At 43.8% G+C, this 24,496-nt stretch overlaps 1 protein-coding gene across 3 annotated transcripts in view; it reads right to left on the bottom strand.

Moving 5' to 3' along the window:
* The window catches only part of TPP2 (tripeptidyl peptidase 2), a 133,389-nt gene that overhangs the window by 5,083 nt on the left and 103,810 nt on the right, over positions 1-24,496 (bottom strand). For 2 of the 3 annotated variants that reach the window (XM_088458211.1, XM_088458212.1), the window contains 2 exons: positions 23,664-23,760; positions 751-881 (listed from right to left, as the gene is read on the bottom strand). In XM_088458211.1, coding sequence (XP_088314337.1) covers positions 751-881; positions 23,664-23,760 — 228 coding nt within the window. Of the gene's footprint in view, positions 1-739; positions 882-23,663; positions 23,761-24,496 lie in introns of all 3 variants that reach the window. The other variant, XM_088458213.1, reaches the window with a different exon arrangement.

Here is a 24,496-nt window from a genome sequence, read left to right as displayed (position 1 = left end):
AATACACAGTAACTGGTACTAAACTCCAGTAATAAATATTAGAAACATTAAGATCTGATGTTATCGCTCATCAGTGTACATTAGGAAAACTTATGTATTAAGGAATAACACTACTCCATACTGTAAATTATTAGGGATATTAGAAGACACTTAGGATTTGTCTGACTTGTATAAAACATGCTCAGCCTGTGTCCTTGTGCTATTATATGGCCATACAGAGTTCTTCATTAATGTTGATTATATCCATATAAATGGTTAGGGGAAAAAAAAAGGCCTGATAGACGTTCATGGTGATAGCAGCTGTGAGTTGACGTTTTAACTGAAAATTAAATTACAGCTGCAAAGTTAAAATGAAATTGAACAGGTTTAATATACAAAATGTAAAGCAGGCACAGCAGTCTAATGCCTGGCTATGTGTGGCATCAGTGCTTGATCTGGAAAGTAGTATTGGGGAGTTGTAGACAACCAGTAATTTTATATAATGGAGCGGTATATAAAGCACCCCTGGAAACAGTGAACTTGGATCCTGACAGTTTGAAATTCTTGAGAACATGATAGGACAAAGCAATGCTGCCCTGGGAAGATGTGGCATTTGTAAGTATTGCCAAGTCAATGGTAGCTGTCTCTGGGATATGTTGGACAGTAGTAAACTATTAATCATGTGAATACAAATTACAAATATACAGAAAAGTCTGTACACAAAAACTATATTAAGAGGGTCAAAAAAGAAAATATTTACTGGTTAGGTACTTTTTTATTGTGGCTGCATCGGGTCTTGAATCAGTCTTCATGGCAATAAAAACCGCAAGAGCAGTCTGATCAATTCTAGAGATGACCTCATCAGCAGCAACAATCATCTCATTAATCAGTTTAATTCGTTCCTGAAAAAAAAAAACAAATCACAAAAAAAAAATTATTAGTTTACGGTGATAAAAAGTGTGTTCAATGATATTCTTGGTTTCCACAAAAAAAATCAAAATGTTTAATGGATGTGAAAAAACCCCATGGTGAATGCACATGGGCAGCAAAATGATGAACATGTGTTGTTATATAAAGATAGTACTTTTTTTTTTTGTATAAACAAAAAATAAGATTTTTACCCAACGTAAAATCTCTTCCTTGGAGTCTATCTGGTAGATGCCATTACCTCTGGGTTATGTATAGAGAGCTGTGGAGTTGGGCACTAGCTAATTAAGACTATATAAGCCCCTGCCCTTCCACTAGAACCTCGCTCTATGTTTAACAAAGACAGAGACGAAACCACGGAGGAACTGAGAAAAACAGAAAACCAACAGGTAATTAGTATGAAACCAAACAAGGGAGGCATCCCAGCATTCCCCAGATGGACTCCAAGGAAGAGATTTTACTGTGCGTAAAAATCGTATTTCCTTTATTATCCATCTCGGGGATGCCATTACCTCTGGGATCTACCAATGCAAGCCAAGTTTTTTTTTGTTGTCAAATCTGTTTTATTAGAGGGAAATAAAGATTGTATATGATCCATCCACACAGAAGTAGTATGTAGACAATAAGTACTTTTGAGTCCATAGTCATGTAATCAATTCAATACAATCTATGTTATCAGAACAAACGGTTAAACACCACCAATAAAGCATTGAAGTTATTTAAAAAGAAAGAAAAGAGGGGGGGGGGGAGAAGAAAACAACAGAAGGAGGGTATGGGGATACACAAGAGGAAAGAAGTTTGGTAAAAAGAAAATTTGTATACATAATTCTCAAAATGTCTAGACCTATACAACATACGACATCTTCTTTCAAATAAGCAGAGCTATGGTTCCTCTAATAGTGGTCTATCAATACCCTTCTGTTTTTCCAAATACTTTGAAAATTTGGGTTTGAGTGATGCGATCCAATTTCTCTATATAAAAGGCCCCATTTCTTGTGAAAATCTATGATACCCTTCTCGGGATTTAACTGAGCTGACTTTCTATCAAAATATAAAGTCTGGAGCATTTTCCTGTTTACACTCAGCAAGTGAAGGGGAAGAACAGGAAATCAAGTGCATCTGAATAATTTTTTTTTTGAGACAGCTATTAACATAGTAACAATAGATATCAGAGGCCTTCGAGAAGGCCCTAAGAGCCACCCAGAGAAATTAGCACACAAACATACTCAAGGGTCTGGAAACACTAACTGAAAAGCTATCATTAATGAAGGCTATGACTTTATTCCAAAAATATCTAAATTTTCCTACATTCCCACATGCAATGAAAGAAGGAGGCAGGACTGTGGCGACAACATTCTCGAGATTGAGTAGGATTGAAACGTGCATGTTGTGCCGGGGAGATATATGCCCTTTGAATCGAGCGTAGATGTACTTCCTGAAGATGGGATGAGTTAAGTCTTCTGATGGTTGCATCATAATGTTGGGAGTATTTGGGATGAATTAGAAAGGGATGGGATGCCTTTCCACCACCACTGTAATAGTAGTTTATCCCAACTAGGCTTAGAAGTAGTTTATATAAATAGGGAGTAAATGTATTTAATGCGATATGTGTTCCATTCACAAAGAGCGAGCACAGCCTGTATCGGATCATTTCCTGATTCTGAATTGGATGACTTAGGTGGTGATAGGGATGTTAAATAGTGTTGTATCTGTAAGAACATATAAAAAAAGAGAATGAGGAAGGCCATAAATCTCGAAGCTCAGAGAATTGGTAGAGTCTACCCCCAGGGTCAAAGACTTCTGAGGAGTTTGACAAACCGCTCTCTCTTCAGAAAATAGAAAAACGACTATATGGTTGGTGCGCAAAACCTGCAGCCCCCTTTTTTGACACAAACAATAGGGATTCACCCAGCCCTAAATATACAAAGCAGCAATAAAGAAACCTTTATGGGCAGTTATAGCTTACACATAATGTAAGTAAGGAAAGCAATATTCACCTGCTTCTGCTATTTTCTGATTTATCAAGTGGATCTTGTTCGGGAAATCATATGGTGGAAGGATAAAAGATACCTAGATACGATTATTTCCACACGTTGGCATGTGAGTCTGGGTACGCTAATTTTGCAACATCCAGACTGAAAACACCATTATTTTTTAAACAACATATTTTTAGAACTTGTTATATTGGACTATTGGATATATTGTCATTAAGGCAATTTGTATGTTGTGTGTTTTCCCTCCATATACGTCATATGGGGATCGACATGAATTCCTGAAACCTTGTGAGTGGTGGTGGTTGGAAAGACTTATTTCCTCCAAAAAGGATTAAGTATCATATTTCTATTATCAATTTCTATATGTATATCCAGCGCCACCTAGTGACACTAAAATGTATTGCTGCTCTCTCCAGGTACAAAAGTGTATGTTAGATAGAGATGGGGGAAAGGAGGGTTTCCCCACAGAGGAATACAAGTAGACGTTAGATCATTTCTTTTAAACTTCCGATTTAAAGCAAGCCAGGCATAATGTGTGTCGTGGAATAAAGGGTTTTGGAGAATATGAGGAGGGATATCGGCAGGTTTAGAGTGTAAAAGTGCGCCCGGGGAATATGGGAAAAATAGAGCTCTATCTGGTCTTTTATCTGTAAATACATCTCCATCCAGCAGCCAGTCAACAACATATCTGAAAAAGACTGAAAGTGAGTAAGTGGTATAATCAGGAACTCCTATGCCTTCTGTACATCTAGAAACCATAAATTGGTTTAGGGCTATAGCAGGTTTCTTTGATTTCCAAATGAAACGTGTCATTATTTGCCTTAGACATATGATATCTCGCTTGGAAAAACTAAAAAGTATCATCTTCCCCAAATTGTTTTACTTAATGCAGATGTTATCTATGGAGTACCGCAGCCTGACCCAAGATAAGCTGCCGATACACGGTGTGATATGCACCTAGCGACGCGACGGGGGATCCGACGGACGATTTATCGGGCGGTCCCCACACACGGTGCATTGGATCACACATCGCAACCCCAGATCAAATGAACCTGCAGTAAGATCTGGAGGTGCGATGTACGATTCATCAATCCATGAGATTGATGGATCTATTACAGAGGTAGGGTTAGTGTCAGAGTAGAGATCAGTATAGAAAGATCTCAACCTCCCGTCTCAGCATTTGTAGAAGTGAGAGAACCGTGGGGCATTTTTAAAGGATGGGTAACCATTGGGGGACAAGAATCATTAAGCAGGTTTGAGTAGCTTCCCCATTTTGTTACCAAATTTATGAAAGCGGTAATTGACCGAAAACATGCATCTCTCTCCTACTTGTTCAATGAACTGAACAAAATAAATCTTGGCGGAGAGATAGGTTTGTTTACTGTAAGGAGGAGGATGAGATTTAAATTGCTGTAAGGCTGCGGTCAGGGACGCCTGTACTTGCAAATATTGATTGGCATATTTATTATTCACATAAGAGACATAGGAGATGATGTCTCCCCTAAGAACAGATTTTGCAGTCATCCAAAATAGAATTGGGTCTGACTCTAAATGAGATATATTATTGTGTTTATATTCCTCCCAGAATGCTTCTAATCTATGTCTGAATTTATTTGATCCGGCTAGGTATGACGGAAACTTCCAAATCCTAGGTGAATTGGAATTCTCCGTAACACAAAGTAGTCGAAATTAGTGCATGGTCAGAATTAGATTTTCGTTCTATTTCAGAATCTTGTATATTGGAAACAGAAACTGAGAGACTAAATATGTAATCTATTCTTGAGAGTATTTTATGTGCAGCAGGTAGGAAAGTATATTCTCTTTTAGTAGGATGTACAGCCATGGCCAAAAGTTTTGAGAATGACAAATATTGTTTTTTCACAAAGTTTGCTGCTTCAGTGTTTTTAGACCTTTTTGTCAGATGTTACTATGGTTTAGTGAAGTAAAATTACAAGCATTTAATAAGTGTCAAAGGCTTTTATTGACAATTACATTAAGTTTATGCAAAGAGTCAATATTTGCAGTGTTAACCCTTCTTTTTCAAGACCTCAATTCGCCCTGGCATGCTGTCAATCAACTTTTGGGCCACATACTTACTGATGGCCGCCCATTCTTGCCTAATCAATGCTTGGAGTTTGTCAGAATTTGTGGGTTTTTGTTTGTCCACCTGCCTCATAAGGATTGACCACAAGTTCTCAATGGGATTAAGGTCTGGGGAGTTTCCTGGCCATGGACCCAAAATTTTGATGTTTTGTTTTCCGAGCCACTTAGTAATCACTTTTGCCTTATGGCAAGGTACTCCATCATGATGGAAAAGGCATTGCTCGTCACCAAACGGTTCTTGGATGGTTGGGAGAAGTTGCTCTTGGAGGATGTCTTGGTACCATTCTTTATTCATGGCTGTGTTCTTAGGCAAAATTGTTAGTGAGCCCACTCCCTTGGCTGAGAAGCAAGCCCACACATGAATGGTCTCAGGATGCTTTAATGTTGGCATGACACATGATGGTAACGCTCACCTTTCCTTCTCCGAAAGAGTTTTTCCATATGTCCCAAACAATCTGAAAGGGGATTCATCAGAGAAAATAACTTTACCCCAGTCCTCAGCAGTCCATTCCCTGTACCTTTTGCAGAATATCAATCTGTCCCTGATGTTTTTCCTGGAGAGAAGTAGCTTCTTTGCTGCACTTCATGTCACTAGGCCATCCTCCAAAAGTCTTCGCCTCACTGTGCGTGAAGATGCACTCACACCTGCCTGCTGCCATTCCTGAGCAAGCTCTGTACTGGTGGTGCCTCGATCTCGCAGCTGAATAAACTTTAGGAGACGGTCCTGGCACTTGCTGAACGTTCTTTGGCGCCCTAAAGCCTTCTTCACAACTATTGAACCTCTCTCCTTGAAATTCTTGATGATCCGATAAATGGTTGATTTTGGTGCAATCTTACTAGCAGCAATATCCTTGCCTGTGAAGCCCTTTTTGTGCAAAACAATGATGATTGCACGTGTTTCCTTGCAGGTAACCATGGTTAACAGAGGAAGAATAATGATTTCAAGTTCCACCCTCCTTTTAAAGCTTCCAGTCTGTTATTCTAACTCAGTCAGAATGACAAAGTGATCTCCAGCCTTGTCCTCGTCAACACTCTCACCTGTGTTTACGAGAGAATCACGGACATGATGTCAGCTGGTCTTTTTGTGGCAGGGCGGAAATGCTGTTTTTGGAATTAAGTTCATTGTCATGGCAAAGAGGGACTTTGCAATTACTTGTAATTCATCTGATCACTCTTCATGACATTCTGGAGTGTATGCAAATTGCCATCATGAAAACTGAAGTAGCAGACTTTGTGAAAACCATGACTTGTTTAATTCTCAAATTTTTTGGCCATGGCTGTAGAGCCCTCTAGATATCCGCTGATTGTAACCTTTTAGCAAACAAGGGGACCCCTAATGTTGGAAGAGAAGGAGGATGTTTAGGTTGCTGCGATTTACCTAACAATCTGGAGGAAATCAGATTAAAATCACCTCTTAATATTAGAGGGGGTTAAAAGTAAGGGAATAAGAAGTGCCAAAAGCTTTTGGAAAAAACTTTTGGAGTAAGTGTTCGGAGCATAAATATTGCAAAGATAAGTGTGTCCCCTAATTTTAATTGAGATAATCACATATCTGCCTTCGGGATCAGAGTGTGTAGATATTACTACTAATGGGATATGACATTTACTCAGGATAACAAATCTTCTCAAATTTAATTAACTAGATCCTAGAACCCGCCAATTTAGCATATTAAGCTTAGCAATCTCGTCAGGAAGTAAATGCGTCTCCTGAAGTAATGCCAAGTCAATATTCTGTTTATTGAGATAAAGAAGAATTATTCTCCTTTTAGCTGGAAAATTGAAGTCTCCAATATTCCAGGATCCTATTGTAAGAGTAGACTTCTCAGTATAAAATGCAACCATAGTGTAGGCTAGACGAAATAATCATAATGAAACAGTTTGTCAAGGGGAGGAGTAGGGAAAAAGTTGTACAGAAAGGAATAGGGAGGGTAAGACAAACACAACCAGAAGGTGTAAATTGACCTTCGTCACAGCAAATATTGTTGAAGAATACATCAAATAAGGAATAATTATAAATAGTAAGGAAATACTGTGATTCCCGAGAATTAGGGTTAGTAGTAAAACAGCTAAAGCTAAATTATCAAGAGGGAAAAAATCTACCAGCCAGAGTGGGAACGGTAAAAGGCCCTTGCATCACTCACTCGTTTAGGACATACTAACGAAAACCAAGAGCCTCCATGAAGGACAAAATCATATGAGAAAACTAAAACATTAAACCAAATTCAGCAACCTTGGATAGAAACCACGTCGAAAGGCTACATTGCTTGATTTCTTTTTTTATTGTCCCGTGGAGAGAAAGTGGGTCTCAACCTGTGGGTTGATCACTGATGTCAGCCGATGCTGCTTGATAGAGTTCCTTTAAATATGCTGTGGCATCCAGCAAGGGAGGAAAAATCTTTATGGGATGAACCATCGTAAATATGCAGACGAGCTGGATACACCAAACCAAACTTGCGGCTCTCTGCGACTAGTTGGGAGCAAATAGGTGAAAAGACCTTACAAGCCCTAGTTAATTTCACTGAGCAATCTTGAAAAATAATAAAAAAAAAGTTTATGGTCTTCCCATGTCAGATTCACACGGCGAGAAGCTGACCAGAATGCCAATTTGTGGAGATAATGTAGGCATCTGAAAAGTGTGACCCGTGGACGTGGTTTGTTTGGAGTCGGTGGTGTACCAACCCTTGGGACCCTTTCAATAACCAAATCACGACATTCTTGTTCAATCCCCCAATACGGAGGGTAGTGTTGTACACAAAGTGTGCCAAAGGACAGTCCCTTAACCCAGTGGTTCCCAAACTTTTTTGAATCACGGCGCCCTAGAGTATCAGCACTGTTTTCACGGCACCCCTAAGCCAAACGTTTGTTATTGAGAAATTCATAAAAAAATGTTTGTGAAGTGTGCTTACCTGTCATCCTTAGGTTTGGTTATATAGTGGTGGACATGTTTGTGCTTCTGTTTGTGCACATATTTACATTGCATTGAGCATAAAGAATTAGATTTTTTGCTGGACCACCAACCTGAGGCACCCCACTGCCTTAACCGACTCAGGGAGACCCACCAATCTGATGTTATTTCTTCGCAATCATCTATGTCATCTAATTTGTTCCAAATCTGGTAACTATCATTAGTGAGGTCTTTAACAGAGCGTTTCAGTCCATCCATATCATGCAGCGCTGCCCCTACTTGGTTTTCAGTGTGTCACTCTCTGTGACAGCTTTTAAATCTGGTGTATTAGATTTGTGACTGCTTGAGCCAGGAGAGGGGCCATAGTAGACTTAATGGCCTCAACTAATTCCCCGTATGTGACAGGGGAATCAGGTGGGCGGCATTCCTGTGGGGAAACAGTGGCCATCTCTGTAACAGGCTTCTTGGACGCTGGGGTTGCTGAATCTCCTCCCACGTCTGGTGCCATGTTGTCCACAGCGTGCCATTTCTCCTGTCTGGCTGGCTGTGATCTCGGCTGTGAGGCGGAGGTAACATAATCAGCTGGTGAGTGCTGGTGCTTCCTCACTCCATAGGGCGAGAACCGGAAGTCAAAACAAGCCAATTTAAGGGGGGGAGCGTCAGAATCGGACGCTCAAAAATTTTTCGCCCAACACTGGCGTCTCTTGCTCCAAATGTATGGAAGCGGTAACATTTTGTAAATGTGTGTAAGGGTGACCAGGTAGCTGCTTTGCATAGCTGCTCTACCAAGGCATCATGCCGCACATCCCAAGAAGTCCTGACAGCACAAGTCGAGTGGGCCCGAATTGAAGCCGGAACCGTCACATTTGAAGACAAATATGCCTGCCAAATGGCAGAAGTGTGAAATATGCCTGCCTCTATTTGGTGCATCAATCAACACCAACAAAGAATCTGTATGCCTCAAAGACGTAATGCGCTCCAAGTAAATGCGTTACGCACGTACCACATCCAACAGTGCTAAGGAAGAAGCTTCACTAGTCACTAAAGCCTGGCGAAAGGCTGGATGGACAATATCCTGGTTAATGTTGAAGGCGGAGACCACTTTCGGGAGCAAGGAAAGTTTAGTGCGTAGCACCACCCTATCCTCATGAAAAATTAGATTTACAAGAAAGAGCAGCTACCTAAGATACTCTTCTGGCCGAGGCAATGGGCAAAAGAAAAACAACCTTCAAAGTGAGGTATCGTAATTCTAATTGCTCAAAAGGTGCCTTTTGAAGAGCCTCCAAAACTAAATTCAAGTCCCAAGGAGGAACTGGCGGGACATAAGAAGGCTGTATGCCAAGAACCCCCTGCAAGAAGGTTTGAACTTCAGGAATGGTGGCCAATCTCCTTGAAACAGGATCAACAGGGCGGAAATTTGTCCCTAAGGGAGGACAATCTAAGAGCCTTAACCAAACCATCCTGCAGAAAGGACAAAAGACGAGACACTCGGAACCCTTTCGTTTTAAACTTGTGTCGTTCACACCAACAAATATCTCTCTTCCATACCCAATGATAAATCTGGGAAGTGACTGTTTTGCGAGCCTGTATCAAGGTTTTTACAACAGATTCTGAAAACCCTTTGGCCCTCAAAATGTTGGATTCAAGAACCATGCCGTCAAAGCCAAAAACAAGGCAAAGCGGGGTGACGGCATGGACCCTGAAGTATCAGATCTGGATGCAGGGGCAGACAATACGGAACGTCTGCCAACATGTTCCGAAGAAATGCGTACCAATGACAGCAGTGTAAACATTACCAGAGGAGGAATAATGTATCCCAGCCGGGACACCCAAGGTGCTGTCATGGCATCCACCAGGAATGCCTGAAGATCCCAGGACCGAAATCCGTACGTTGCAAGTTTACTGTTGAGATGAGAAGCGATTAGATCTATGTCTGGAGACCCCCATCTGAAGCCACCATTTTTCCCAATGACTGCATAGCCTTGAGGACTGAGATATTAGGCATCTGTAAAATGATCCTCATACTGGTTTGAAGATCATGAATCTTTGCCTGCAAAATAAACACTGACACTGGGTATTGAATAGAAAACCCCAAAATACCATCCTCTGAGATGGAATTAAATTTGATTTGGGAAAATTGATGATGCAGCCGAATCTCTGGAACATGCTTATGGTAATCTGAAGAGGTTGTTGCAATAGGGCTATTGAAGGTGCACCGTAGCAACAAATCATCCAGTTAAACCAACTCATTGACCCCCCACTCCTGAGTAGGGAAATCATGTGTCATAACCTTTGTAAAGACTCTGGGAGCAATGGACAAACCGAATAGCAGGGCCTGGAACTGAAAATGCCAGCGCCCCATTGCAACCCGCAGAAGATGTTGATGACCCCTCCATATAGCAATATGGAGGTAGGCATCCTTGATATCTATTGAGGCCAGAAATTCTCCCACCTCCATGGAACAAATGACAGACCTTACAGAATTCATCTTGAATTTTTCCAAGTGGAGATAAGGATTTAACCCACTGAGGTTGAGAATAGGATGAAATGACCCATCTGGTTTGTATTTCAAGAAAAAACTGGAGTAAAACCCCAGGCCTTGCTGTGGTACTAGAACTGGAATAATTACTCCGGAATGGGAAAGCGCAGAAATTGCCTGTATGAGAGCTGCCTTTCTGCTACCATCCGCAGGGAGAGGAGTGGAAAAGAATATTCCTGGAACAGGACCCTCCAAATCTAAAATGTAACCCCTGGTTAGTAGTCCAAAAATCCAGGTTGGATTGAATCCAAGTTTCCCGGAATCTGAGTAAGTGGCCTCCCACCAGAGGTCAGGTCTCAGTCATGTGGATTGACCTGCTGACTTAGCAGCAGAGCGACGGGTGCCGGGGATATCACCCCCCCCTGAAAGCACCTCTACAGGGAACCCTAGGCATACCTCAGAAGGCTTTAGAGCTTCCCTTGTCTTGGGTCCGAAAGGAACGAAACCTAGGAGATTTTGGTTTTGGATGTTGATACAGGAAGGTAAGGACTTTTTTCCTCCTGTGACCTGAGAAATAATTTTAATTAATTCTGGACTAAACAGAGAACCTCCTTCAAAAGGTAGTGCCTCTACAGCATGCTTGGACTCTGTCTGCCTTCCATGATTTAATGCATAGAGAACGTCTGGCGGAAATGGCCAAAGCAGAAATAGGAGACTGTACCCGAGTAATGTTTATTAAAGCATCACCTATATAGGTCAGAGCCGCCGAAATTTGATCAGCTAAGGAACTAGCTTCAGACAAATCCTCTGATTGAAACCCAGCAATCATCTGGGACATCCAGGAATTGATAGCCTTTATCACCCAGGCGCTGTTCAGAACAAGCCGCAGTGAGACTCCTGACAAAGTTAATATAGACTTATGTACAGCCTCTTTCTTCCTATCTATAGGATCCATAGGTGTTACAGACTGTCATGGGGATAACAGTATTCCTGACCAACCTAGCAATAGGAGTATCCACCGTGGCTGGAATTTCTCAAAGCTTGGTATCCTCTTCCGAAAAAGGATAAAGCTACTTAAATTTCTTCAGAATATGAAATTTGGAATCAGGTTTTAACCAGGCTTTTTAAAAAAAAATTCTGGGAAAACAGATACAAGTTTCTTCTTACGTTTAAAAAAAGAAACTGAACTAGTCATTGGAATAGCTGTTTCTTTTAGATGCAAAGTCTCCTGGACTGTATCTACCAGCATAGACACCCCTGAATAAGAATGGGAGTCATCCTCCCAGTTTGAGGTGTCTTCCCAGTCACAATCCAATTCCCCTTCCTGGGAAGAGGCGGCTGAAGCCTCATCTCCAGTAAAATCCACTAAGGACTGGCCTGAACGTCTCTCAGCGGCTGTGGCCCCTGCTGACATTTTATTTAGGGATGCTGCCATCTCAGCGAGACATCGTCCCATATCCATGGCCCATCTGGTAATACCTAGGGATCAGAGAAAGAGTTTGAGCACAGGGTAACATATAATTTGCCTGAGAGTGACATAATTCACCTATGGCCTCAGCCATAGACCTGGCCCTATCAGGCATCACCGACTCTTCTGCCGAACTTCCAGGTAATGAATTTCCCTGTGAACAAAAAGCACAGAGCAACCTTGAGTCCGTACAACCTTTTGGCAATTTTTTATCGCATTTCTTCCAAGTATAAACAGTGACTGATCCCTTGTCTGGCTTCTCCATACTGAGAGAGAAGACAACTCTAACCAATACAGATAGCTACCTAACTTCCTCTGGAAAAAGTGTAGCACAGTCTGGACAACTACAGTTTCTGAAATGATAGGAAAAGTGAGAAGGCTAATAAGACACTAAATCACCTATTTAAAGGCAAATATATAAAACAGGTCTCCTTGAAGTTCACACTCACTTGCACGAAAAAAAAAAAAAAAATGAGATATGGTAAGAACTTACCTTTGTTATCTCTATTTCTACGAAGTCCATAGGGTTCCACAGGATACCTTGGGCATAGGTGATGACGTCAGGCATCGGACACCATAGAGTTAAGTTTTCAGTCCTCCCAGGATGCACTAGGGTCCCCCTCCTATACCCCGCCCCCGAGCCAAGGCATCTCAGTTAGTTACCAAGCCATAGGCCGGAGGAGGAGAAGGAAGAGAGAGAAAAAAGATCTGGACACACACAAGAATCACATTCTCACCAGAGGGAGATGGAAAAACCGGTGACCAGAGTAAAGCCCATCTGCAGCATAGTTGCGACAGGGCGGGAGTCCTGTGGAACCCTATGGACTTCGTAGAAATAGAGATAACAAAGGTAAGTTCTTACCATCTCATATTTTCTACTTCAGGGTCCATAGGGTATCCACAGGATACCTTGGGGATGTCCCAAAGCAGTATCCTTTAAGGGTGGGGACGGTCCTGTGCTGAAAGGAGAATCCGCCGCCCGAAGGAAGCATCCTGAGAGGCGAAGGTGTCAAACCTGTAATACCTCACGAATGTATGGACAGAAGACCACGTAGCAGCCTTGCAGATCTGGACTGCAGAGGCACCACGTCGAGCTGCCCACGAAGGACCCACAGACCTAGTGGAATGAGCCTTCACAGAAGGAGGAACCGGAAGGCCTTCATGAAGATAAGCTTTAGAAATTGCCATACGGACCCAGGCTGCCAAAGTTTGCTTTGAAGCAGGCCAACCCTTTTTACGGAAGCCATAGAGGACAAACAAGGCGTCCGACTTCCTAAACGAAGAAGTGCGGTCAACATAAGTCCTTAATGCCCGCACAACATCCAAAGTGGCCTCACCCACTGAAAGACCAGGTGAGTTAAAAACCGGAACAACTATTTCCTCATTAACATGAAACTGGGAAACAACTTTGGGAAGAAATTCTGGACGAGTGCGTAGCACTGCCCTGTTCCCATGAAAAATCCAGAAAGGTGGTCTACAAGAGAGAGCCCCTAAATCAGAAACACGTCTGGCCGAAGCTATGGCCAGAAGGAAAACAGTCTTAGCTGTTAGCCATTTAAGATCCACTGAGCCCAGTGGTTCAAACGGTGGTCCTTGGAGAGCCCTCAGGACCACAGTGAAGTCGCAAGGCGCAACAGGTGGAACAAAAGGCGGCTGAATACGCAGGACGCCCTGCATAAAGGTGCGCACATCAGGAAATGTAGCAATCCTACGGTGAAACCAGACAGACAGGGCCGAAACCTGCACCTTCAAAGAAGCAAGGCGAAGCCCATGGTCTAGTCCCGCTTGTAGGAAGGCGAGTACCCGAGACAGATGAAACTCCCGCGGTGCATAACCTCTCGGTCGACACCACTGGAAGAACGTATGCCACACGCGATGGTATATTCTCACGGAAGACAGTTTCCGAGCTCTTAGCATGGTACGTACTACAGAGCTTGAAAACCCCCTGGACCTTAACATGGCCGTCTCAACAGCCACGCCGTCAAAGACAGCCGAGTCAAGTCCGGGTGAAGACAAGGACCCTGTGACAGAAGGTCCGGTCGGAGCGGTAACCGCAGAGGACTGTCCACGGACAGACCCTGAAGGTCTGAGAACCAGTGCCGTCTGGGCCATGCGGGAGCTATCAACAGGAGCGTCCCTCCTTCCTGTTTGAATTTCCGGATTACCCGAGGAAGAAGGGAAAACGGAGGAAAGAGATAAAACCGGAACGTCCACCGGACGGACAGAGCATCCACCAGAGACGCCTCTTCGTCTCTTGTGCGAGACCCGTACACCGGCAACTTGTTGTTGTGCCGGGACGCCATGAGGTTGATCTCTGGAAGACCCCACCTGTCCACTAGCAGTTGAAAAACGTCCGGGTGCAGGAACCATTCCCCCGGATGAACGTCCTGGCGACTGAGAAAGTCTGCCTCCCAGTTTAGCACTCCCGGAATGAAGACAGCTGATATGGCCGGAAGATTGCGCTCCACCCATACCAGGATCCGAGACACCTCGACGAGAGCCGCCCGACTTCGGGTTCCTCCTTGCCGGTTTATGTAGGCCACGGTGGTAACGTTGTCCGACTGGACCTGCACCGGGTGACCTTGGAGAACCCGATGTGCCTTCTGGAGAGCATTGAAAACCGCTCGGAGTTCCAAGATGTTTATTGGAAGCTCTGCTTCTGCCGGAGTCCACCTGCCCTGGAACAAGTGTGGACCCGAAACTGCTCCCCAGCCCTGAAGACTGGCGTCCGTTGTCAACAGGACCCAAGTCACCACCCAGAACGGACGACCCTTGTTGAGATGGGTCGTATGCCCAGGCAAGGGACAGGCGAACCTCCGGAGTGAGCACTATCGTCTGCGATTTTAGAGACTGAGGCAGTCCATTCCACTTGGACAGGATCAGGTGCTGCAGAGGTCTGGAGTGAAACTGGGCATATTCCACCATGTCGAATACCGACACCATGGAGCCCAGTAACCTCATCGCCGAGTGTAGAGACACCCGGCGGCTCTGCAGACAACTGCGCACCCTCGACTGTAAGGCAGAGATCTTTTCCCCGGTCACAAAGATCCTTTGCTGTCCCGAGTCCAATAAGGCTCCGAGGTGCAGAATCCGCTGAGAAGGGATCAGGGTGGACTTCTGCCAGTTTATCAACCAACCGTGCAGTTTCAGTAGCGCAATGGTCAGGTCCAAGTGGCGCAGAAGGAGCTCCGGAGATCCTGCCACTAAGAGAAGGTCGTCCAAGTACGGCAACATGCGGACCCCCTGCAGCCGCAGGGAAGCCGCCATGACCGCCATCACCTTGGTGAAAACACGTGGTGCTGTCGCCAGGCCAAAAGGTAACGCCCGGAACTGAAAGTGGTTGCTGCGGATTGCAAACCTGAGAAACTGCTGATGGCGCAAAAGAATAGGGACATGCAGGTAAGCGTCCTGTATGTCCAATGTCACCATGTAGGCCCCAGGTTCCAGCGCCAGAATGATGGACCGCAGAGTCTCCATCCGAAACTTGGGCACCCGCAAAGACTTGTTGAGAGCTTTGAGGTTGAGAATCGGATGAAACGACCCATTGGGTTTCTGCACCAAAAAGAGATTGGAATAGAAACCCTGGCCCCTCTGGGAGAATGGAACAGGCACTATAACTCCAGCCTGGAGCATAGTGTGCAAGACCTTCCGCAGCTCCGTGGCTTTGTTCCGGTCTGATGGTAGACCCGTGGTGAAGAATCGAGCCGGGGGTCTGCGCCGGAAAGAGAGGGCATACCCGTGTGAGACCACCTCGAGGACCCAAGTGTCTGTCGTGGAGACCGACCAACACTGGGCGAACTGCAGCAGGCGGCCTCCCACTTTGGGATACCCCAAAGGGAGGCCCGGACCGTCAGGCCGCAGGCTTGTCATCTGGCTTAGGGGCCGGACGTCTGGTACTCCAGGCCTGTTTCCGGGGCTTGGCCGATTTCTTGGGGCCAGCCAGATGGGTAAAAGACTGCTTTAGGCCTACCCTGGGCCCTATAAGACCGAAAGAACGATGTACCTGAACCAGAAGGAACAGCAGCCGACAGGAGACATGCTGATTTAGCTGCCGCCAGCGTGGCTATAATCTTGTCCAGGTCTGGACCGAAGAGAACCTCTCCGTTAAAAGGCAATGCCTCCAAACCCTTTTTTGAATCAGCGTCCACCTTCCAGGATCGCAACCACAAGGTGCGACGAGCAGCCACCGCTGCCGAAGAAATTCAAGACGCCAGGGTACTAATATCTAAGGCCGCTTCGTTGATATAAGTGGAAGAATCCCGGAGATTGCCGATCAACTCCGTCAGCTCAGCCGAACAGTCGGGATCGAAGGACGCCTCCAACGTATCAGCCCAGCGCTCCATAGCTCTGGCAACCCAGCAAATGGCCATAGCTGGCCGTGCTGCCCCCCCTGCAAGGGAATAGATGGACTTCAGGCAGATCTCTACCTTGCGGTCCGTAGCATCCTTAAGGGAGGACATGGATGGCATGGGCAATGTGGCACTACGGACAAGGCGTGTCACATGAGAATCCACCTGTGGAGGGGATTTCCACTTGGCAAAATAATAGTCCGCAAACTGATACGCCATTGCTAAACGCCTTTGAGGCTGATATCGTTTGCCTGGCTGTTTCCACGCTTCCTCTAGGTGGTCAACTAATTGTCCCGAAAGAGGAAACACTGTGGTATCTCCTTTAACATCCTTGAAAAAGGCGTATTTGGACTTTGATACCGGAGGTTCCTCATCCTCAATAACTAAAGCAGTGCGGACTGCACGAATAAGGCCAGGTATATACACCTTAGACTTAGCGTCCGACTCTTTAGGACGGGGAAGTTCCTGGTCAGAAAGATCCAGAATCTCCCCATCATCGGACGTCCCGTCGTCATCCTCATAAGGAGCGGACTGAGACGCCACCGGCCGCTTGTGGGGCCGCATCACAGACTCCCCCTGCAACACGTCTGACAACTGCTGTACAGAGCTTGTTAATGAATTAACCCATGCAGGCTCATGAGAGACCTGAGGAGGGGAAATAGGGAGACCGTGGGGTACCATTAGTTGTCTCGGGAAACCCTGCATGGGTGACGACACCACTGACTGCTGGGATAATCCCATCTGAGTGAACGGAGGCTGCGGAGCTAACTGGCCCACGAGGGTTGTAAGCGCTTTGGCGAAACAAGCCCAGGACAGCTCCTGTACCGGTGTTGTGACCGTAATAGGCCGCGCCAATAAATAACACGGTCGGCATAGCCCTTCCGCGCTACCCTCCCCCTCCGCTATAGGTGCCTTGTACGTAGTATACCGAAGCTGTAGAGGGAAGTCACTCTCAGACATGATGGCAAATATGTGACCCCTCTCAACAATACTTGTCCATATAGTGACCACCCTGCAGCACCGCACCGCACCACAAGGGCTTTAGCAGAAAGACAGGGACAGTAATAAGGCTGACAGTTAAGAAGTAAAGTACAGGCAGCAGCGCTAGCACAGTCACATACAATGCAAAGAAAAATCAATTCCTGCACTATCAGCGCTGATTCTCAACTACCCAGACACAGAGTCTGGTAGGACACAGCGCTGCATACACAGACCTGACCCAAATCGGAGGAGAGGTATGTGGGGGGACCCAGACCACGATGCCTCTGATTCCAGGCTTCCAGCAGCGTTCACCATGCGGTTGTAAGATGGTCGCCGAGGAGCTTAGAGGAGGCTGGCCTGGGGGAGGAGCGCTGCGTTGCAGAGAGGACTGTGCAGCGGGGGAGGCGCCGGCTGTGAGACAGGGAAGGCGCGCTCCCCTGGCATGCATTTAACCCCTGGGACGCCGCAGCGCTACCGCTCTGCTGCGGTCCACTGTCCCAGGTGGGTAATGGAAGTGCAGGTTAGATACCTGGCTCCACGCTGCAACCAGTCCCCAGGGAGCCCCCTGCCTGGGGACTCTGGACCATGTGTTCAGCGGGGACCCACCGCGGGACCCTGCTGCTTACCTTGCTGTCCCCCTTGAATCTGGCCATGGTCCCAAACATCTGGGGTCACCGCTAGCTGTGACCCCAGATGCTCACCAGCATCCCCGGATCGGTACCGGCGTTCTGGTACCAGCGGGGGTGGAGGGAAGACGGCATGGACGTCAGTACTGACTGTCCATGCTGTACTTCCAGATGTGCAGCCACAGCTGCTTGAAGAAAACTTCAGGGGCTCTTCTTCTCACCAAACTAAACTGAGATGCCTTGGCTCGGGGGCGGGGTATAGGAGGGGGACCCTAGTGCATCCTGGGAGGACTGAAAACTTAACTCTATGGTGCCCGATGCCTGACGTCATCATCTATACCCAAGGTATCCTGTGGATACCCTATGGAACCTGAAGTAGAAAAAAGAATCTTCAGTACAAAACAATGTATGTTATTGCCTAAAATCCTAAAGAAATAGTGCAGTAAAGTTGCTTATATACACATACCAATGCTATAAGCACACCATACATCACCAGGTTAACTACCAAAAGTAATAATGCTAGTTTAACTGCTTATCTGATAAGAGATAGTCATCCCCCTGTAAATTGCAGTGCAGTGAGTCTGAGATATGGGAATCCAGCAGCGCTCAAACACTCACCAAAATATGTGGACTATGGAGCTCCGTGAGCCTACTGTCACTCAACTTGCATGGAGAGTGACCGGCACACCGTCAGTGTCCTGCTTCAATCAGGACGTCTGACGTCATCATTCCCCTAGCCTCCGGCGTCTCCTTCTGGAGATCCACAGCGCTTGTGTACAGCGGCTCTTAGTGATGACGTCATAGGCATGAGAAAAATTTATCAAGCTTACCTTTTTGCCAGCGGCCCCCACAGATGTGTGTCTGGTATGGAGAGAGTCCCAGGGATTATGTAGTTTGGTGACTCTCAAAGAGGCAGTCTTTAGAGTGGGATACAGGATTCACACAAACCCTCTATTCTACCTAACTCCCACTCTGCTAATGCTTGCCGCCTGTTGCCAGGGATTAAGCACCCAAACCATAAAATTTAAAATAAAGATATTAAACCTAACTAAAAGAGCTAGGACCTAGCTAGTGCCTCACTCCAAGGCACTAAAGGCAAGACTGAGGTTCTAGTGGAAGAGGAGGAGTTATATAGGGGGAGGGAGCCAGTCTTAATTAGTTAGTGCCTGACTCCACAGCTGACTAAACATAACCCAGAGGTAATGGCATCCCCCAGATGGATGATAAAGGAATTACATTTTACTGTTATTATATGTCAAAGGCTGGAAAGCATTATATTTAAATTATGTCAAAAGGGTTACTTTATATCAAATACATAGGATACTTCATATGCTACCTATAATATCAATGGTGAATTACTTCCATTACGCATTTTTCTTTCTTTCGATAGCTTAAGCATCTACATTAGTTTCTAATGGTCTAACCGTAATATCATCTGAAATAACACACTCACACTGGTTTGTCGAAACAATGTTAGTGAGCCTAGCAAAAATGTACATTTACACATGCATAGTAACTAGCTCATCTGAAAGGTGCAATCCCACATAGATCTGCTTATTTTATTCTTTTATTAAACAGTAATTTTTGTACCCTTTTAACATAAAGCTTAAGATGGCTGGCATTGTCGCTAGGAAACCTTTAGTTTCTTCTCTTTCTAAGGAGAGTATAATCGGATCTTAATCTGAGCCAGTCCGTCACAAAGCTCCTTGGTGGTCACATGGTGGTAAAGGAAGCAAGATTATATGCATAAACACTTTTCAGATCACTAAGGTTGACTGCATGACACTTTGGAAATTGTAAATCATTAATAGCAGCTTAAATAAAAATTAAGTAATTCATGGATCTTTTGCAGGTAACCATTTATGTTTCAATAAATAAACAATTCATAACTTATTTTACAGGAGATTGCACCTTCAAGAAAGTACAGTACATGCAGGGAGATTTTTCATTTTTTTTTTCAGGTTGTGAAGAATCCCTGTTCACCAACAAATTTATAAAGTAGGAATATAACATACATGCCAAGCTTGGTGATTCTACAGTGCGACTGAAAATTATGGCTAAAGTGTATCTAAGCAGCAGCCAAATTATCGCAATATAAGTTTTCGAAACAATTGCGTAGGTACCAAAGGACCATACTCCAAGAGGGGCGGCACAATAAGGTTGCTCCTGAAGGTACTGTTATATGCATGTGTACTTACCTTCATGTTTGCAGTACCTTTCTTCTATTGATTTGCAAAAACACATAAGGGGTGCTTAACATTACTACCAAGACACACATAAATCAAGCTTATTCTACCTCAGTCCTAAACTTTAGTCGGAAAATGCAGCAATTTAATTTGGTTTAAAATAGAATGCCGCTTTAAATCTAGCAGCTATATTGCTGTAAAGGAGACTGCAAATCGAAAGCTACTACATTTGGGCTAAAGCCTGCCTATAACCCAGTTAGAGACACTCCTCCCTCATAACATGCAACCTGCCTCAGAGAATGGAGTACTTTAGTTGGGTCAACTTTATAAAGTATAAAACTTACATTTACTTCAAGTATTATTTAGCACCAAAACACTCAGCCACTGATGTATATTAATTGCTTTACTTTCACTTTAATGACAGACCCAGCAAATGTTTAGTACAATAATTATTTCTCAAGTTTTATATACTTATATCCTTTTATTATTACTATGAGTTGCTGTTACACAGCTCACTTGTTCAAGTCACAGTGCACAAATAATGGAACGAGGGACAATAGCACCTCTACAATCACTGTGCATTCTGACAATTTTGTTCCAGCTCTTGTGAATTCCGTCCTGTTATTTTTTTATACTGTCACTACATCTGCATTTTTATCTTATTAATCACACTCTGCTAAATGTTTAAACACATCTGTATATAAAGAAGCAGTCACAGAGGCTGAAGGTAATAGTAAATCTACTCAAAACAATCGTCAAAGTAACAGATACATAAATGTTTAATCCAATAAAAAATAAAAACAACAAAGTCAAGCAATTGACATCCAAACATATAGAAATTCAACCTTCACTAGTGTGGTTAATAATTTAACAATTAAACATGCAGCAGATGGTATACAATCCCTGGATAAGCTCAATTGTAAGTATTCTCTTATGTCTGAAAGAACCAGGAATTATGACCTTAAAAATAGCGTCGCTGTTATTTATGAGGCTAAAACGGAAGTCTATAATAAACACAGGAGGGGACAGGTCCTAGCACTGACCGCAGGGCTATTATACAGCCGGCAGGAACAGTGATCACACTGTGCTGCCGGAGGATATATCCATTGCGGCAGGGACAGATCTGTCTACCTGAGGAAACGCTGTGAGTATGTGCAATATATGTGGACATTTCGTCAGCTAACAACAGCCATCATTTGTTCTGCCTCATTCATCTAGCAAAGCCACCACTGCTTTATTCAGAGTGTGGCTCATAAGCATAAAACAAATATCTTCTTTCTATGGACAAACATTACGGTCCTACTAGTGACTTTATTTTTATGTAGGAGGGACTATTCAGTCATTTTTATGTTAGCAGTGTACCATGCTATTCCAGACATTAACCTTTTAGTATTAGTAGACTGGAGGTATATTATTGTGTATTACTTTTTATTAAATAGTGATTTATTAAACTTCTTTTGATTCCTTGTGTGTCTGTGCAGCGCTTTCCACCTATATTTACTCTGCTTCCCCAGGTAGCTGCTAGCTAGATATACCTCAATGGCAAGAGGTGTCAGTGCAGGATGCCCGGGGAAAGATTTCTTACTGGGTCAGGTGAGCGGTGTTCTGTCTTAGGCTCGGTCTGACTCTGGGCTCTGCAAGGAAAGAGCGCAGTCCGTGTCCCCGGCAGATTTTCAGACAATCTTAGCACATTAGTAGGGTATAAATGTTGAGTGCCCAGACGGTATTGAAGCCAAATATTGTCAACGAACAGCTAGCCAGGTATTAAGCAATTGAAGGTAGTATAGGTGAGTCGTGTCCACGGGAGTAGCTGCAATGAAGTATCACCTACGCGTTTCAATGCCTCAAGGGCGTCTTTTTCCTTGAAAAACCCTGGGTTCTTCTTTTGCTTTTGGTTTAAACACATCTGGACCAGACAGCGACGTTAAAGCTGGGTACAGACTTGCCGACCGCACGATATATCAGGCGGTCGGTACACACTGCACGATGCGGTGACCCACTGCTCGATATGTTGGGCACTGGCTCCATTCACTATACCGGCGTCGCCACCTGGGTCGTTACATGCAAGCCAATGGAACAACCCAATGGACAATACGCGTGAGCGCACATTGTCACACATAGTGGGTACACACTGGCCGTGGGATCAGGCAACATTATCTAGTGTATACGCAGCTTAAGGAACAGTTAGGCTGGCCACACACTGAAAGATTTTGCAGGAATTTGGCCACTTCCAAGGTTTTGTAGGGTCTTTTGTAGGGTCTCCATACACTGAGCACTTTATTGTCAGAATTTTAAGTACACTGTATGAAATCAGCAGAAGGGGTCTGAACAATCGCACATGTTTGAAAAACAAAACCATCAAAAATGCAATCGACAGGAGTGGAAAGATATCATTCAGTGTATGGCCAGATTAATGGACTGCAGAAAGATTTATTCAAATTATTAATTTCAATGCTAGGAACTGTGTACATGATGAAGCACGACTGTATCCCTTATGCCATGGTTATCACATGAAAGAGGAGCAGGTTCTTAAACAATGAGGATTAGCACTAATTTTAACTGCATGTTTAAGTTAGTGGGGATGAAAGGTTCCAACTGACTGACTAATGCTACATAATATCCTTGTGGGTTATTTGCACATGTTCACATCATGCATAGACTCAGATGGGAACAGGCTCTTTCAGCAAGACAATGCGCCACCACACAGGTCTGTAAATCACCAGATTATGTGCCTGGAGGAACATTCCTCTGAGTTTGGCATCATGAGTTGGCCCCTTGTTCACCAGATTTGAACCCAATAGAAGACATGAGGGATGCAGATTAGCGTGCAATCAATGACATGGTTCCACAGCCAGTGAATATTAGGGAATTATGGATCATTATTAAGGAGGCATGAGGAATGTGTACAATATCTACATAATACTTCAGAGAGCATGTGAAGTCCATGCCCACTGTGTTACTGCTGTAATCCAAAATAATGACTTAAGTTACAAGGCAGGAGTCGCAGTTTTTCTGGCACATGAGTGTATATCCAAACATTAATGCATATACTCATTTTTGGGCCTAAAGCTTACATATTTAGAGGGGTGTACCTTGATCATTAACGAGTTTTGGGTGAGAATCTGCCACAGCTTGCCAAGTCAGTTTCTGCATACTGTGCATTATCAACTAGATAGTTACGACACATATTTTAACATAATTTTGTTCCCAGTTTCAAACCTTTCGTGTTTATAAACAATATATTTTTTGCCATCCTACCTCAAACAGCAAGCAGAATGGTGGGACACACTACTTAAAGCTGGGAGTACCCATTACCTGAAGTCAGTAGCTGATTATGTTGTATCTAATGTAATGAAGTGGCTGGTTTGAAACCTTCACTTGCATTGCAAGATGTGATCAGCATCCAAATTCAGGTTATGGAGACGGAGGAGATTGCAAGAAGAGGGGCTTGCATTAGAAGAAGAAAAAAATAAAACATATCTTAAGTATACAATGGAATCCTGGGTTACTAAGCTGATTGACAGGCATGTGGGTTCTGTCCAAACGAGCTAAGAACCCAGAAAATAGATATTAATAATCAATTGAAAACTGCATGCTGTTTTTTGTAATTTATGTACTAAATTACATATTCAACACTATCAGTACAACTTAACAAACATAGGTTACCTTTTCAGAATCGAGTTGATGTAATCTCGCCACATATAGGGGAAGATGATTTGGGAATACTTCTTTTAATTCATAGAAGATATCACTGCCCTCAAGTCTGCAAAAGTTGTGTACATGTTTCATTATGCAAATAATCAGCAAATTGCCTATACCACAAATTATTTGTACACAAGAATAATACATACTGTACCCAGCAAACTCTAGTCTCATTAACAATGTATAGCGGGTACAGAAACTTAATGCAGACCACAAGCTGTGGGGGTCAATCCAATTGGGTATGAGTTTGCAAAAGAGTTTGTTTTATGAAACTGGCAAACATGGCACGAATGCGCACTCCTGAGAAATTTAAGATCCAATTAGAAATGACTATTCACGCTACTCGCAGCAAGGGTGTGCATATTTTTTATAACATGCAACTTGGGAGAAGGGCAAGAAAAGAGTCTGGAAACCATCCTGAACCCCAATAAAGGGACAACTACGTTAGCAGAATCATACAGTAGGCTGATAGTGGGCATAAGGAAAATACTGGAGATTTTTAAACAGTGTCAAATGAGTGATTTGTGCATTTTTTTAATGAAAAAAAAAAGAACTATAAGAAAAATGCAAAAAAAAAAAAAAAAGTAGAAAAAAGGTAATTTTGTGATCATTTAATGCTACTTTAAATTTTTTCAAAAAAAAAGTAAAAAACAAAAAAGTAAAAAGCAATTATTTTTAATTTTAAAAAATACTTAAATTTGGGGTGTCCAAACTAAGGAAAAAGTTGACATTGGGCTAATTTTATGCCATTTTTATTTACACCTTAGGGGATTCTGCACTGTGGTGTGACAGTTATC

This window comes from Taudactylus pleione, unplaced genomic scaffold, assembly GCF_031769625.1.
Source record: "Taudactylus pleione unplaced genomic scaffold, aTauple2 ptg000041l, whole genome shotgun sequence".
Taxonomy (NCBI): domain Eukaryota; kingdom Metazoa; phylum Chordata; class Amphibia; order Anura; family Myobatrachidae; genus Taudactylus; species Taudactylus pleione.
Note: the sequence above shows the minus strand (reverse complement) of the source record. Positions and strands in the feature narration are given on the sequence as shown.